Raw genomic sequence first — 18,195 nt, forward strand, 5'->3', positions numbered from 1 at the left:
ACGTAAAACATTGTTTCCTTTCCTATGACCCTGTAACCATGCCTTCTGCAATTTAATCTCTGCTGAACTGGAAACAGTGCTTTGCATTGCACTCACTCTCTGTGGTTCTCTTTACAGAATCTCTAAATGCCCTAGAGGACAAAGACCTGGATGCTTTAATGGCTGATCTTGTAGCAGACCTTAATGATGTTGAACAGAAAACTTTACAAGCCCAGAAAACATCTTATTGCAACCAGCAAAGTACAGTCACTCAGCCTTCAACAGGCTTGAACAATGACATTTATTCTAAAGTAAGTCCCTATGTTGCCATTACTGGACTGTGTGAGGATAATTTGCCCCCTCCACCTCCAGACCCTGAACCAGAACTTCCACCACCGCCACCACCACCTCCTCCTGAATCACTTACTCAGGTAAGTCTGGGTCAAACCTTATTTTAAACATTCACTGGTTCTTTTCATTTTGCAAGTGGTATCTGGCACTGGAACACTGGCGGATCTCTCAGGTAGATGCATCTTGGGTGGGTTCTGCAATGATGAAATCTGGAGTGAAATTTCTGCTGTTGTGGCCTCAGCAGTTTCTGCCTGTTCCCTGACCTATTGCCCATTCCTTCATGTTTCTAATCATCATTTTGATTGCCCAGTACAGGCATAATCATTGGAAATGGTTTATTGTAACAGAAAATCTATCACTGAATTCTTTTAAGAAGCACTGATCAGTTAATATCTTCTTATAGAGAGCTTGGTTTTGGCATCAGTGCAAAGCATGGCCAGTGAGCTCCACTTTGTGAAGATGTCACTACGTGTGTTCATTGCAGTCTGTGCCATTTGTACTGATGAGAAAATTCTGTGGGTGTTTCTCAGCTCCATCCCTGGCCTAAGTGATTTGTTGCAAAAGAAAAAGCAGTGTATTTGTGGAAAACTCAACATTTGCTAGGTGATCAGGTCCAGGGACAAGCACAAGAAGTGCCTCTCCTGCTCCTAACACAGAATTACTGCTCTTCTTGGTCTTGCCTTTGAAAGGAAGTAATGAAGACTATCTGCATTAGGGAACAAATGCTCTTAGAAGGTGCCAAAGTTATCAGTAGGTAACTATTTATAACTATTTATGAGCAACTGGCTTTCCTGCTTACCTGTATCTAAAATTTCAGACTTAACACAACCTCCTTCAAGTCAGTGTTTCTTGCAGAGCTGTTTTAACAACTGAAATAAAATGTGATATTTGTAGCATTTTTTTGATGTGGGGTTTCAGGGAGGCAGATAATGTGAGAATTCTGCCCTGTCACAGCCCTGTGAGAAGAGAAGGCATTAAAAGAGTTATGCAGCCCCCCCCCCCCCAAAAATGAATCTGAAATCTTGAAATACACAAATATATCTCTTTCAGTATTTGTGTTCACAGTAATTATGATTGAGAGAAGATGTTTACATTTAGGGAATGGAAATATTTTAGGCAACATGAAAAGTGTCAGTCAGTTTTGCTTAAAACCTTGGTCAATTAATTGCTGTTTAAAAGCCCATGTGAACTGAATATGAATCACCTCAAGATCACTGCTGCCCCTGTGTTTTTAATCATACAGCAGACATATTCAGCAAAAGGAACAGAAAATTGGGTAGGAAAATTGGATATGTCTGATGACATAAAGAATGATTCACTAGATAAAGCTTCATTTGATGCATAGGAGCTTTCAATGCTGTTTGAAGAATGAAACTCATAAACATGTGGGAGAAGCTTTGCCATTTTTCTGCATTTCAAAGATATTAATTAACTTCCTGTCTTAAAGGAATATCAACAATTGCAAAATACCAGCTAAACAGCTTCAAAAGCTGAAGTATTTCATGTAACTAGTGCGACTGATATAGAAGAGATGCTATCAAGATGAGTTTTATCCATTTCCTTCAAAAATTTCCCCATTTTGATTTAGACACATGATCTTTAAGGAAGTACCAAACTTCTGGTCTGGAAGGGTAGCTAGTTAGGTGGACTGAGACTTGCCAGAGTCAAGGGCTAGTAGGTCAATGTTTGCTGGCTGGTAGCAAGTGGGATCAGCACTGGGGTTTGTATTGTTTAACGTTTTCGTCTGGGACCTGAGGGATGACATAAAAGCATCTGCAGCTGAAGAAGCTTTTAATTAAAGCCACTGACTGTCAAGATCACTTGCAAGGGGACTTAAAACACGAGAACTGGGCCAGCAAAACTCTCAGGAACCAGCAAGGTACAAGGTCCCACACCTGGAGGGTAATAACCATTTGTACAGTTTGGGAAGGGACAGGTTGAAGAGCAGCCATGCTGAAAAGGAGATCCTGCTGGGTACCACAGTGAATAAGAACCTTGAGTGAAAGACCATCTCAGCCGAGGAAACTGGCCTCTATTGGGAGGAGTATGGCCAGCAGACTAAGGTGTTATTGTTCCTTTCTCTTGGCACTGGTGGTCCCACTGCTGGAATGCTGCACTCCGTTCTAGATGTGGAGATGCTGGAGAGTGTCCATCAGAGAGCTGATGGAATGGCCAGAGGCATGCAGTGACCAGGGGCCAGCAAGGACAGGCTGAGGGAGCTGTGCTTTTCTAGTCTGACAGAGGAGGCTGGGGAGTGATCTAATGACAGCCTAAACATACCTGAAGGTATGTTTAGATGCAAAGCTGGTGGAGCCAAATTCTTCCATGGTAGTGTTAAGTCACCAATGTGGAAGGGGAAACAGCTACTTATTGTAGCTTTGTAGTTTCAGAGAGGGCATTAGGAAAATGTCTTGCACTTCAGATGGTGGTGTAGCACTGGAACAGGTGATCAGGAGAGATCCCAGATTCCCTTTCTTTGGAGGTTTTCCAAGCTTTGCTAGGCAAAATCATGACTGACCTGATCTAATGTGGGTGGCCATCCTGCTTTGGGCAGAAACCTGACTATGGACCCTCAGGCCTCTCTTCCAGGCAGCTTTTTTATTGATGCTGGGATCTAAAGCTCGCTGAAATCAGCCATGATGAATTTCTTTTCATTGAGTGTTGTACTGAGCTAATTCTTTATTAACTGACATTGTGCATTACCTGAGAGTCAAACAAGATTTTAGAGTGGAAAGAGTTGCTAAACACAACTGGAATTCTATGTGAAAAAATATGTAGCCAAAAGTCACTTCTCCCTCAATTGAACTGTTCCTCTGAGACTGATCTCTGATGATATTCTGGTCTCTTTCCAGGTTCAGGGAGTGTCAGAGAAGGATGGAACAGGTTGTAAAAGCTTTTCTAAGGAATATAGCAGCAGTACTTTATTTCCTCATTAAGGCATTGGTTTGGCTTTTTCCTGCAGCCTTTGCCTCATTTTATGATACAGGTTGTATTCAAATACTAATGGCATACCCACTGTGGCTTACTGTCCACAAAATTGCCCACAGGGCTATTACACAAACTGCAGTGTGAATGATGGATGTAATAACCATTTAAAATTAATATGGAAAGAATCAATTTCAAATTAATATTCATTGTCTTGATTAGTATTTGTTTTGACATGACATTTCTGCTCAGTAGAACGAAATTCAGCTGTAAGTGGAATGTATTTTGTGTGATCAGAAACCATGTTCCTGTTAGTCAGATTCTTGATAAGTGATTCTTGAACCAATCAAGGCTGAAGTTGTGTTTAACACTTCTGGTTATCCACAGTCAAATAAGAACAGTGTTAGTAGTTCCCAGTGCAACCATTACATTAAGCTCCTATTTCCTAACCTTTAGGTGTGCCAAAATAGAGAAGTACAGCCTTCCTTTTGGGGAAGTGTAGAGCTGTCTCATAAGTTTCCATCAACCCTGGCATTTCTTTTTAAAACTGCCCTTAAGCTAAATAAGCCTTCTTCATTTGCTATTGACATGATGACTTTATGTGCTTCTGTTTAAAGATCCAGAAAACATGGTGATGATCTGTAGTGGGAAAACAAATCCTGTGGCTTGTCAAAGCATTTCTGTAACACTGCCAAAATTTTGCATCTGATAGCTTGTTTCCCTTTTATGCATTAAGTCAAAGCTTATGAAAGCAGGAAGGCTGTCAGGCGAGAGTTCTGCTGCACAGATTATAGAATGTGAGAACTCTGTTCAACACAGGTCACACGCAGACGAAGCCTGAATTCTATCTGCCTAAAATTTTCATCTGAAAGCCTGTCCACATCACACTCTGCCACTTTGGTTAAGATGCTATTCCTGCTTGCTGCATTGAAGTGGTAAGGGGAGGGTCACGGTGTGAGAGGCTGTGTGCTTTTCCCTCTGCACAGCCATCAGCCTCCCTGCAGCAGCCATCTTTGTGCTACTGCTTGTGTTCAGCTATAGAGGCTCTTTTTGGATTCTCTAAGTTAAGTACTGCTGAGATACAGCAATGCAAATTTGCACACCTGCAGAGAAAAAAAAGAGATATTTTTAACTGATTGCATGGTATTTATAGTGGAGAATTTGATAACAGGAAGCATGCTTGAAGCAGTGGTAAAACAAAAGATGTTTAGTTCAGCAGGAGGGATGTCAGTCAGGAGTACTTTAGCTACAGCTGAACATGCCCCAAAACTTGGGATGAATAAGATAACCTTCTTTCTCTTTCTTTGCTATGATTGTATGATAACTCAGTAACAGGGAAGTGATGGCAATGCTACATTAGGCTTATTTTCTTGCAAGTGCATCTTCCATAAGTTGCAGTCAGTTCTCTTGGTGTGAAGACCACTAAAAATTATGACTTTAGGGTAGCAAATGGTGGCTGAAGGTAACAGAAATCTTGTGTGGAAACAGAACAGGAACTTTCTCCCACAGTCCCTGACTGGAAGTTGGTAGCCTGTGAGTAGTGTAGCACAAAATCCTACCCCTTTTAAACAAAGGAAACTGTGAAAGTAAGAGAGCAACAGGGACAGCAAAAATCAGCAGAGAGGCAAAAAAGCAAATACAAGACAGTCTTCAGGAGAGGCAACAGGGATGTTAAGTTGGAAAGAAACCGAACCTTCCAGAAGTACTGGAGGAGTCCAAGGCAGCCCCAGGAACCACATTCACTTGCTGTCCAAAATGTGCTTTTCCAACTCTGAATGTGACTGGAGGAGAGTGCTGGAAGAGAGATGGCATAAAGGAACAGTCCCAGTCTGTGCAGCAGTCACAGAGGCAACACCAGGCACCTAGTACTACATTTGCTACATGCAGCTAAAATTCCTAGCACCTGGGGATCCAGAGTCTTCTTGGATGACAAATGTCATTGATATTGAGATAAAGGCATGATATTGATAGAGCTGCTTTGTAAAAGGAGAGCTGGGTGATACTGAGATTTTTGGGATTCTTACTGTGGAATGAACTTGTGTGCTCTAACTGGGTCTGTGTTATTATGAATAGGTACATTCATAGAATAAAAGCCAACTAATGGAGTGGTTCCTCTCAGTAAGTATCTGTGCAGTAAGAGATCATATGTGGCAAGTCAAAGAATTCAAGTAAATTAATGTACTGAACACAGGGTATAATTTTATAAGTGGTGTAATTGCCAGCCAAAATTTCAGTAAAATCCTACAAATCCTAGTTCTCTTACCCTAATGAGAAATGGTTTTTCTTCCAAGCATTTTCATCCACAATGCTATTTCACTGAGGCTAGATTTTCCTTCACCTTCTCTTTTGTAACAGCTGTATGTACAGAAACATAGGAGAGTCCAGTTTTCAGGCATTCTTGTAGCATTTGAGGAACAGATCATGTGAAAACTATATGGCTGAGCAGCAGCAGGGAGCACTGGACTTGTAAATCAAAGCTTTGGCTGAAGGATCTTAGGTCAAAGAAGGCTGGAAATTATCTGTGTGTATGAAGGTTGCTGTGACAAGCTTTATCTTCAGGATATAAACATCGAGAAACAACCCTTTTCAAGTAAATGTAAATTGCTGAGATTACTTAACAAGAAATATCCCAAATATCTTGTGTCTTGTGTCTTTTCAGGAAGAACTAGAGGCAAAGGCTAAAGCCGACAAGATTAAACTTGCATTGGAGAAATTGAAGGAAGCCAAAGTTAAAAAGGTGAGCCATAAAATATTAAATGCTGCCATAAGAGCTACCACCTGTTAACATTCTTCTTAATAATAAATTTCTTATTATAATGACTAGGCTTTTCCATATTTTATCTGTAAAGATACTCTGTGGAGCTCTCGTTATCCACCTCAAGAGAAGTCTTTGGGTGAATGCTACTGCCAAGGGAATTAATTTTTAGAGGACTTGGAAAGCACTGCCTCTTTTTTTTTCCAGTGCTGGGGCAAAACCCACTATTCTGATAAGTTGCTTTAGAGAAAGCAGAGCATACATGAAAATATGAAAATGTTGCTGACTTATGCTGTGCTGATTCCAGGACTATTGAACTTTTCTTTATAGTGGATACAGTGGATTTAGCTAATCCCTATTAAATTGATGAGGGTCTTCTTGCTAAATCTTTTCACAGCAGTGTAGTAATGTACAAGCATAATAGAAATTATTTTAGACCAACAAATTAGAAGCTGCAGGTGTTCAGTAACTCTGAATAATGGATGTGAACGAAAGACAGTCATAACCTTTCAGTCTTGCTCAAAGAAGATGGGAAGTGTTGGAGCCTGCAGAACTTCCAGGAAGAATGGACGTTTACAATAAATTTGGGAATGTCCCGTCTTGCGATGGCTCCCACAGAACACTTTATGTTCATGTACAAATGCTCCTTCTGAGAGAATGTCTTGGGAGGGTTTCACCGATGTTGACTTTGTAAAGCTCTGTAACTAAATTATGACTGATCACCCTCTTTTCCTTGTAATTTTAGCAGTTCTCTTTGGGAGACTTTGTTTTCCCAACCTTTTTTCCCCCTGTGAATATTTGTAACAATACAGAAGAAGTAAGGTTCAATCTTGTGACTGTGTCTCCAAAATGAAATTACTGTGGTTCATTCTTGAATTGACTAAATATTGTCAAGAAAGCTGGTTTTCTCTCTTTTACTAAAAGCAGAGGGCAGGAATGATGGTGAAATGTAAGCTCGCAGCCTTGGACTTCAGGAGAGCAGACGCTGGCTTCTTCAAAGATCTTGGAAGAGTCCCACGTGGAACTTCCTGATCGGAAGAAGGGATCAAGAAATCTGGTTAATATTTAAAGATCACCTCCTTCAAACTCAAGAGAGTTCCATCCCAATGGAAGATGATCAGTATTGTGAAGATGATCAGGAGTATCTCCTGTGAGGAGAGGCTGAGATTGCCTAGCGAAGAGAGGGGTCTGTATGGTGCTTGTCTATCTCTAGAAAAACCTTCAGAGAGGGTGCAAACAGAATGGAGCCAGGCTCTCTTCAGTGCTGCCCAGTGATGGGGCCAGAGGCAACGGGCACAAACTGAAACACAGGAGGCTCTGAACACCAGGAAACGCTTCTTCACTGTGAGGGTTGGTGAGCCTGGCACAAGTTTCCCAGGCAGTTGTGGAGTCCCCCTCCCTGGAGAAGATAACAAGGTCTCTAGGCAATAATGGAAGGTAAAGATAATCAGTCTCTAGGTGGCCCTGCTTGCCCGGGCAATCGGACAGGATGGCCACCAGAGGTGCTTTCAATCTCAGCTCTTTGGTGAGTCTGTGAAGATGGAAGCTGCATGCATGTTTCTGAGCAGTCAGTTATAACCAGACATAAATCCTCTTTTGCCTTGGACATGTTAGATTATGCATGTGCAGCATTCTTTTTCTGTTTTATCTGCACTATGGCTCAGATGCTTATTTTACAGGAGATTCTTCTTACAAGGATTGGAATCAAAACAAGTTCATGGCTTTTGTTGCATTTGGTTTTGCTTTTCAGAGAGAGTGTAGATTTTCTCTTGGGGATCATAACTCTGCTTCTACCTGACCTTTTACACAGATTGTCTCTACAGAACCAAAACTTCTTATGCACACATTTTAAAATAAAGAGCTATTTAAACAAAAATATGGAAAGTCCTCCCAACTCACCAGCAATGTACAGACCTTGTAGAGAATTATTCTACTGTTTTCAGTACTAATGGAGCATTCAAAGTACTTTCTTGTAATGTACTTCCAGTTCTTTATCACATTTTAGGTACTTCAGCATTTTCTTGTATTGTTCCTCTCTGAAGAAAGTTCATTGCGTTTCTTGTTTAACAAATAACACCATATAAAGAAGTAGTGAGTGCCTTAGGTTAATTTGGTCAGTTAGTAACTTATGAGGGGAAGAGGAGGGGATTTTTTCTCTGTGGTGGTCAGTGAATGAACCCAAGGCAATGGCCTGGGACAGGCCCTCCAGGAAAGTGTTCACGGCACCAGGCCTGACAGAGTTCAAGAAGCATTTGGTTCAAGAAGCTCTTGGGCACATGGTGCAATGCTCTTGGGCTTGTCCTGTGCAGGATCAGGAGCTGGACTCAATGATCCTGATGGGTCCCTTCCAACTCAGCATATTCTGTGAACTCATCTGTTTTCTTATTGATGACAGTTGGACTATGGCCCATCTTAGTACAATCCAATTTCAGGTTATTTTGTTGGCATGGCAAGATTCTTCCATTCTTTTTCTGTTTAAAACTAAACTTTCCACATTTGTAACTTGTATTAAGGACGCTCTGTCCTTTTGCACTTGGTTTCCCTATCAAGCATTTTCCTTAATTGCACATCTAGTAGATTTAGAGAAGAGATTAACTTCTGCTATTTCTTCATAGCAATTTGACCTTTCCTGAAGTCATGCATAGGACAAAGCTTAATTTTATTTTTAGAGAAAAGATCTTTATTTTGGTGAAAATTATAATGTGAAAATTTCGGAGCTGTCTTATTCTCTCAGCTTGCTGTGGGACAGAATGCCTTTGAATCAGTAATAACCTTCAGCCTTTATCTTTCTTATCTGTGTTAGCAGATTCAGACCAGTCCTTTTGTTGCTTCTGAAATTAACTGCCTGTGCTGTGACTTTGTTCTCAGCTTGTTATCAAGGTGCACATGAACGATAACAGCACCAAGTCCCTGATGGTGGATGAGCGCCAGGTGGCGCGGGATGTTCTGGACAATCTCTTTGAGAAAACCCACTGCGACTGCAACGTGGACTGGTGTCTGTATGAGATGTACCCAGAGCTGCAGATAGGTGAGTGGTGGGGTCACATAGCAAATAGATAGAGGGCTGGTAATCTTGAAAGATCAGGGAAGTGTTGTAATATTGAAAAGATAGTAACATTTCTCCTGCCCACGTGTCCCCTGACATTGGAGCATCACAGACCCTAAGCTGAGGGATGCTGCAGGAATATGTTTGGCGTGTTCGTGCTGTGGAAATGAGTCCATTCAGTGCTGTGACCTGCAGAAGGCTCCTTGCTTTTCACCATTTCCATTATTTTATTTTACACAAAATGAAGGAGCCATGTGAATTTCAAGGTGATGACAAACCCAAACACACCAGTACTCAAATCCACTTTTTGAAGAGAGGATGCAGTGCTGGAATGCTGTCAGCAGGCATGTATTGCATAGTGGCCCAACAAATGTCATTAAACAAGACTCTGTGAGGAGTGTTTCAGTCATTTCTAATGTTCTTCATTTGTGGTAATCAATTTTTAAGTGTAGCTGTGGACAGGGCACTGCCCTGTGATGAGGCTGCAGCTCTGCTGATGGTAAGTTATGACTTCTGGAGTAATTAACCTGGCCTCCAGGTCCTAGAAAACAGCTGTACAAAACTTGGACATTGTTCTGTGCAACATAATAAGTCTTGTTTGAAAAGGCTTCAGAGTTTCTAATTGTGAAATATTTCAGAATCTTTTTATTTGGCAGACTGAAAAGGTATTGACATCAAAGGAGAAGGAAAATTGCCACAACTTTCTTTCAAAGTCACATTTGACATAGAGAAATGGGAAGTTGGCAAACAGCCTTTAAGATTCTCATTTTACAGTCTCCCAGCCGAGATGGGAAAATTCTCAAATAAAGTCAAAGATCAATATTGCACTTTAAAAGAGCCCCAGGTGTAGTCATTCTGCTAAATTAAACAACAGAAATTTAAAAATAACTGGAAAAAAGCCTGACTGGTCATGAGCAAGGAGATGCTCCTCTGCTTGTAAGAGTGGTGCAGAAATTTACTGCCAAACTGTTCTTGCTACTTGATTAAGATAATGGTGCTGCATTCTTCTGTACCTGCTTACCTTAACTAAGAAAAGACTGGAAATGTCATTTGACTCTAGAAATCTGACAGCTGAATAATTTTGGAGTGTTTTCCTGTCTTAGAAAGCCGCTCCCTTTTTGTCCAGTGTGACTTTTACAAACATGTCTGAGTAGTAGGATGACATCACAATAAACATGTGGTTTCTGAATCTCCTTAGTCATTAAAAAGGAGGTGCTTGTGTTTCTGCATAATCTGGATAGATATTTGAATTTCCCATCTTGCAATTAGAACTGAAGGTATCAAGGAGATTGTTTGCTACAAACATAGGGGTAAATGGTTGGATTTTTTTTGGTGAAAATTAGTTGTGCTACTTCAGTCCCAGCTAATGCTAGGTGATTGGGTTAATGTTAGTGTATTGGTATAGTAAGGAATTGCTCTTATCATGAATTAAAATTATTTGTCAAAAGTAACAAGCATTAAAGAAAGCCTACAAAATGTATGCTTTGTTACTTCCTCTGATGCTAGACCAGTCTGGGCCCCTGGAAGATGTGATCACCAGTGACCACAGGAATGGAAGTACAGCTGTTCCCAGGAAACTGCCAAAATTCTGCTGAAATTTGGAGCTGGGTGAATTCCCTATCCCAGTACTGAATTTGTAGAAAAGTGCATGTTGGGACACTCCAAAATGACCTGTGAAGTTATGCTGAATTCCTTTTTCTTTAAAGGGAGTTTTATGTTGAGCAATTTATATATGTTATCTAAATGAAACTGAAGTGGTTTTAGAGTTACGTAATATCAGCACGCCCTGTGGCTTTCCTGGGTGGAGGAGTGGGGTTCAGAGCAGATTAGGAGGGGACAGAGCTGGCATTGGGTCTCTCACGTGCCTGGTAAGGTTAACTACAGAGATGCTGGGTGAACCAGTATATCTTGACATCAGCTCTATCTTTGTATTTTTTCTACTTTGCTATTTCTGGTTTTAAATACAGTTGCTTAAAACCAAACATTTTCTTTTCCGTGCACAGAATTCTTCCTGCTGACAAAAAGCAAATCTTCATTGTAAAGAAGTAAAGTAGAAGGACAAATAAATTGTCTTTGCTTTTTTTTTTTTTTCATTTGCCAAATTTTATCTATATCCCTTTTTCCATCCCACAGTTTGCAGTACAGCAAACATTAAACCAACCAAAATCAATCAAAAGCAGAAAGCTGTGAAATACATGGGTGTAACTATCTACTCCTGGTGGGTCACTGCTTCCATCCCTTTCAGTCTTCAAGCAGCAGTACAGAGATTCAGGAGGAATCCAGGAGCATGGCACAGCTACATAAGGTGTCTTCTGTAGCTGCTTTGCCCTCCCATGTGACACAATTTCATGTGGTGTGTGATGGGTTCTGCACCCATCTGTGCAGTGGAAAAGAGTGCTGGACTGTCCAGCCCAGGACTGTTCCCAGCCCAGGGTGAGGGAACATCAGATAATGATTACATTCCTACACTGGAATTTCTGCAGCCTCAGGAGAGGGCAGAAACAGTTTGAATGTCTTACATTATCTTCTCTGTCTCCCCAGAAAGGTTTTTTGAAGACCATGAAAATGTTGTTGAAGTGTTATCAGACTGGACTCGAGACACTGAGAATAAGATTCTGTTTTTGGAAAAGAGTCAAAAATATGCTTTATTTAAAAATCCCCAGGTAAGCTAATATGGTGTTTGGATAAGAGTCTGAACTAAGGTCATTTAGTCTGCATGCTGCCTATTACATTAATAATTTCTTTCAGCTCTATCAGTTCAGAGAAAGCAAAACTTACATTTTCAACCAAAAAACCCACCAGGATTTTAAATGCAAGGATTTGAAAATTAGAATTTTCTGCCTTTTCTCTAATACTGTTTTAGAGTCCTGTCTGTAGAGGTAAAAACTGAAGCATGTAGTTCACTTCCAATACAAGCCACTGCCTGGGTACAGCTCTTAGAACTGTGTGAGATGGCACAGCTGTAAAAACCTGGCCTTTGTTTTTGCTACAGCTTCCACACTATTTCTGTTGATGAACATCAACATTTCCTTGAAGGCCCAGTTTTTGCCAGTTGTACATAAAACTGCATAAAGGCTATACTGAATGCTACAGAGGATTTACTGGATTTTGTTTATACTGAGGAGAATTGGGTTATCAATAGCTTGTGCACATTAGCGTTGTAAAGGAGGGTCTGCACACTGAATTGCATCAAATTATTCAGATAGGTGCACAGACAAATTGTTGTATTTCTTGTGTCATGGGCTCAAAGCTGTATGTACAAACATCCTGGAACATACATTTGCTGGATTCTGGGACACAGGATCTTTTCCCCATGTCAGCTGACTGTTAGCTCACTGAGCATCTGGTTTGTTCCTAAGGGCAGCAAGAGAAAAATGAGCAATTCAGCATTGCCGAAAAAGAAGAGTCAAATGTGTAATTTGGTAGCAAATCTCACCAAGCTGCTCATTAGGAAATTGGGTTTTTTATAGAATGAGCCTGTATTTCAAATAAAACCTAAGGAAAAGAAGTTTCCTTCCTTGATATAAGTATCCACAAACAGGGAAAGAAAACTTATCCTGCAGTGCACATGGGCTAATGTTGATTTTTTAATATGAAAACCAGGTTTGGAAATACAATATGGTGGCTCAAAAGAGCACATAAACTTACCCAGCAGCAGAGGTTCAACTCCACAAAAGTGTAAGTCTGTCCTCGTGTCTCAGCTGGATCCAGACAAGTCTGCAGCCATGGAGGTTTAGCCCCTCTGTGATAAGCTCTAAAATGAGCAGTCTGAGCAACCTGGATCAGTTGTGGCTATCACACTGTTGGAATATTTGCCAGTAATAAAGTCTGACCATCTGTCAGGCGTGGTACACACAAACATTGTGAATGGGGAAAATAGTACAGTCATGTCAGCACTTTGTGGCAGAAAGTAATCAGCACTGTACAGAACTCACACTAAATACTGAAACATTGTAAAATACACATCTGCAGTGAGTCCCTGAACAGGGAAACCAAGCAGAAAGGCTGAGTTGTGGGGTAGGGTGTGTGATTGCCTAGCTAACCACATACTGAAATTATGGTGTAAACAAAGGGAAACTGAAATCTTGTGCTCTGGGACTGTGTGCTCAGTATATTCAGACTCCTCCTGGCTCAGTCAAGGCTGCCCTGTCAAACTCATTTTGGGAGTACACAAATTGCAGAATGCTTTCTTTGACACACCCAGTGGTGCTAACGCCAAAGCTGCTGAATTCGTTGTTTATTTCATGCTCATTCTGATGGAAGGGTTTTGTGGGGATCTCATAGGTTTTTAACTCGCATATCTTTTTCTGGGATAAAAAAAGAGGCAAATTCCAATGGTGGCCAGGTGCCTACAGTTTATTCTTAGACAAATTAGTGATACAAAATTTTCATCACAAAGATTTGGGCACAATTAGTGCTTAAAAAAAAAATCTTATAAAGATGGGCAGATGCCTTCCTAAAACAAGTGGACCTCTGAAGAAGGTGTGACCTGCGCCGATGTTTATTGTTCTTTCTGTGAACTAGTTATAGACCTATTTAACAACACTTAATTAAAAGTGTTTCATTTTCTGAGGGGGAATTGAGGTTCTGAAATGCAGGATTTATTCTCTACATGCTGGCAGTATGTTGCTCAGTTAATGCCCGTGGCTTTTTTTTTGAAGACTGTAATTTTTGTCATGCAGCACTTGGCAGTTTTTCTGCAGCTTTGCTTCTGAAATATTTTTTAAATGTGTTTGGAATACCTTTCAGAAAAAGCTTCTATAAAATTCTCAGGTGTCCCCTTTGCCACAAAGACAGGCACACTTTTGCCCTCTGCATATTGTGATATAATAGACCCTGTAGGGAACTCGCAGTAAAAGACTGTTCCATGAATGCCATCAGTGACTCATCTGCAGAGAGGGAGCATCACAAGTCTGTGACTAAAGAGTGAAACAAAAATACATACTGGTACATGGGAAAATAAAGAGAACCTTTACAAGATTGGAAAGGTGATGCTTTGTCATGTGGTTGAGTGATGCTGGTTTTCTCTTGAAAGGAAAGGTTGTCAGGTCTCAACACCTCTTTTCAAAAAACTCAATAATTCTCAGCTAAAAGGTACTATAAAAGGAAGAAAAATGAAGTAAAATTGTTGTTTTTAAGGTGCAGCTGAGTCTAAACTCCTTGCTGTAAATGCTGGTCATGCTCTTTGAACACTTTTACTTCTGTTTGCATGAACTTCATTTCCTGTGTTTTCTTTTGATAAAATCAAATAGTGCAGGCAACACCACCTACATGTGTTTTTGCTTGTTTGTTTTCTTATTGGACAGTATTTATGACAATTATTGAAAGTCTGTACAGTGAGTACTTTAGGCTTCTGCTCCCTCATATGTAAGCCAAAAGCCTAAACCTACACCTTCCAATGGAGAACCCATACACTGAATTGATATTTTATTTCTTCTGAAGAGCAAGAGTTCTCAACAGCATTCAGAAGGAGGGGGAGTAAGGATTTGTAACATCTTTCATTACAAGAGAGCTATAGCAAGTTTCATGCCTGAATATTTATCTACTAACCACCAGGTGATACTTTTGTTTTTCACCAGCTTGGCCATATTTATGAATCAAGGTTTTCCTTTTGTCTCCACTGTTACCCAGTGATGGAAACATAAAAAGGTGACAGGGAACCTGGTTATTGAGTATGCTGGCAAAAGTGCAAAAAAATAGAAGTGAGAAAAAGGAGGTGGTTTTCACTGTACTCCCATTGTTTTGTAATCTTAATTTCTCTCTCTTTTCAGGGTTTCAAAAGAGCTTTGCCTTTAGCTTCATGTATTTTATTACTTTTATGGTCTTCAGAGCAATTATAGGCATCTTCTAAAATTTTTAATGTGCAGTTTCCTAGAGGACATGAGTTGCAACCATGATATGAGTTGCAGATATGACCTTGTTCTATTTTTCCTGCACAAACTGTGCTGCACTGAGTAGCAGTTGCAATGATCTGAAATGGGATGTGAGCTGGCCAGTTCTTGCCTCATACTGGCTGTAGGTTGGATGAGCATAAGCAGGCAGCCCATTGCTCAAAGAAGCCAGTCGTGGGTATGAAGCAGCTGTCTTGTTTTATGCACACTGTTTGATCTGTGCTGTTGTGGATTTTTCAGATCTTCTGGAAAATCAGTCTCAAGAGCTTGAAAGCAAAAATACAACCTAAGTGTGAGAGGAGGCAGAGGGAACATGCTGCCTTGGAGCACCTTTTTTTTGCCATGCCACAATTATTACCACTGCATTCCCACTTGAATGGGTCTGTGAATGAAAAAAGTGAAATGTGTGAGAGAGGTGCTATTTCATTTAGGAAATTCATTTGTTGAGTCTAGAGACATAAACACCAATCAGAAAATTGGATAGTGCAGTAGTTAAGTAGTGTTTTAACATGATCAAGGTTTGCTTTGTTTACATGCCAACACAGATGTTCTTGGACATTACTGAAAACACTTTCTACCTCCCACTATTTGAGCATTATACAGGGCAGAGAGATACACCCTGATTATTTTTTACCTGCCTTTCCACACAAAAGGAGAAGGGCATGTCCCTAAGTGGAAAGGTTGTATGCATTGCCTTATCTTTTGAATGTAAGAAATAGTTAATTCTCAGACCTGTAGACATATGCAGAAAGTTGCCCTGCAGCTACATCTTGTCCCATTAATGACCTGACATCCCAAACCAAACATGCATTTCCCAGGGGTGTCCTCACACAGGAAAGAGCTTGCCTTTTATCATGACCTTTGACTACTGGACTTGAAATGACCTCTTCTGGACACATGTGGTTTGCCTTCTCTAGGATGAATGCTTCTGATCAAAAATAGAAGACCACACAGTAATGAAACAAGTACAGTGTTCAGTCTGCTCCCCAGTCTTTTGGCCACTGACAAATACGTAAATATGTACTTCCAGATTTCAGGAAAGAGACATAAAGCAGGTTATCAGTAATAAATGAAGTGTGTATTGACAGGTGAAACACAACAGTGTACATCTGTATAACATTGGGTTAGGAGACAGAGCCCCTAATGAAAAAGCTGTGGCATTAGAGATCCAGCATGGATATCCTTACAAACTTTCTCTTTTTAGGATTGATTATTTCAGTACAGGGTGGTCTGGGCTTCTGCTAAATAAATGCCAGATGCCTGAATGTGAATCAGTTGCAGTCAGAGGAGCTTTGTTTTTGTATTATCATTCCATGGAAGGCTGACTAAGTCAGATGGATGCTCTCCCCACTAGTAGTAAAGTTGATGAGCCAAGCCTTGTTGAGACAGAGCACTTACCTTGATAAATCTTCATTGTGTATTTTAGTGGTTGTACTATGTCTTTATAATGATCTAGAGAAGAAGGCTTACAGCTTGCATGTCCCTGTACCTTCCAAATCCATCCCAAGGTCTGGAGGCCCAGCCCAGCCCAGCAGTTCCCTCTGAGGCTTCAGGGCTCCAGTGGTGCTGCCTGTCAGGGAGAGCTGTTGCACAAGCGCAGGTCACTGGGCTGCAGCTGCTCAGGACTCTTAAGTGAGTTTTGTTTTGAGCTGATTTTGGCTTTTTTCCACTCTGAATATTGTCTTTAGATGTGACTGGATCAGTGAAGCTGTGGTCCTTAGTGTTTGCTTACCTACAGCTTTGGACTAAAGTTCTGTCCAGGCAGTCTGAAGCCAGCTGCATTTCCTAGGCTAACTGTCCATTGTAGAATGTTGAAGTTTCTCACACTACAGACATGTCATCAGCATAGGCCACATTGCAGGTGTCTGTGTTTCTGAGCTCCCCTGACTTAAAGTGAACTTCTAAGAAAGCAGTTTTTAAAGAACTGGTTTTGAGATCCAGACCTCTTCTGCTTCCTCTCCTGATGCCCCTCCAAAAACGGTCTGCTCTGAGGCTTGCATTCTGGCAGACATCTGTTCACAGCACTGCTTGGAAAAGAAGATGTGGTTGTGTGGAAGAGCAGTGTTTCACTTCAGATAAATTGCACAGCTGTGGTCTATTGTACATGTGGTCTATTGGCAGGGCAGATTTGCTGCTTGTTTGTTTCTTTCCTATACTATGGCAACAGCCTGTTCCTTTATTTACACACTTCTCGCTTGTATTTTGGTAATGTTTACATTTATGTTGCAGTTTAGGTGTTGAAGAGTTCTAGGCATGTAAACATGTTGTCACTTTCTCATAGTCTTGAGACATGAAAAAATAGAGATGAAAAGTCAGATAAATTGAAAAACTGTAAACCACAAGAACTCTGAGCGTAACTATTCTGGCCTCTAGGCCATGGATCCAAATGCTACTTCCATCCTTGATCTCCCTGCTTCCTTCACTGCCTTACAGTCTGCAGGCAGCCAGCTCTGCTTGTCTGGCCCTGCTTGCTATGGAGCAAAGCCACTGCACATGCTCCAGCACACAAGTCCTAACATCCTTCCCACTTGTCAGAATTTGCACGAGTCCAAGTGCTGTCCTTCTGTCCATCTGAACAGTGCAGATGGATGCAGACTGGCTATTGCTGTTTAACAGTGGGAGAATTTGTTCTTATGGGTGAGCATGTCCTTGAGGCACTGTGGTTCCTTATTTGTGGGCAGGCAGGCACTGGGTCCTCTGAGAGCAGCTGCAGTGTCACAGAAACAGAGGAGTGCAGGCTTTCTTTTCAGTAGGCTGGAGCACATATGCCAAGATATCATGGTGATCACTTCTTCAGATTTCTTCTAGATTTTTGAACAGTTTCTTCACTGCATAAAAGTACTTTGAAGAGCATGAGCAGGGGTATAAAAGTAGCAAGTATTAACTTTGGCTAAAGGCTTTGGCATATAAGCACTTTAACTAAAAATTGACAGCTGACTTATATCCAGAGTGTGAGATAGAAAGCATGCAAATTACCAGATTGGGTCGTAGGGAAAATGCTTTCTAGCCTTTTGATACTGCATTGTATTCATTGTATATCAGCATGCAACCAAATGTTAGGTTCTCTATAACCTGGAATAATACAGGGAGCAATGAAAATGGGAATGCTAAAACCCAAACCCATCGATCCAGAAAAACAGCCAAAAACATTCAAGCCACTGGTTTAAATTTTTGGAGACCATATTTACATGGGCAAAAACAATCTTGTATTACCTTTGGATTAAATTCAGAATAAAGAATTAAAATTC

General features: G+C 40.8%; 1 protein-coding gene across 1 annotated transcript in view; it reads left to right on the forward strand.

Annotated features, from left to right (window-relative positions):
• APBB1IP (amyloid beta precursor protein binding family B member 1 interacting protein) overlaps positions 1-18,195 on the forward strand; it is a gene marked incomplete at its 3' end in the record, with an annotated part of 60,730 nt that overhangs the window by 17,736 nt on the left and 24,799 nt on the right. Inside the window, exons 4-7 of the mRNA XM_084227168.1 lie at positions 118-410; positions 5,915-5,992; positions 8,879-9,038; positions 11,598-11,719. Of these exons, the coding sequence (XP_084083294.1) occupies positions 118-410; positions 5,915-5,992; positions 8,879-9,038; positions 11,598-11,719 (653 nt within the window). The remainder of the gene's footprint in view (positions 1-117; positions 411-5,914; positions 5,993-8,878; positions 9,039-11,597; positions 11,720-18,195) is intronic.

Source organism: Fringilla coelebs, assembly GCF_963513975.1.
Source record: "Fringilla coelebs genome assembly, chromosome: 1".
NCBI classification, from domain to species: Eukaryota; Metazoa; Chordata; class Aves; order Passeriformes; family Fringillidae; genus Fringilla; species Fringilla coelebs.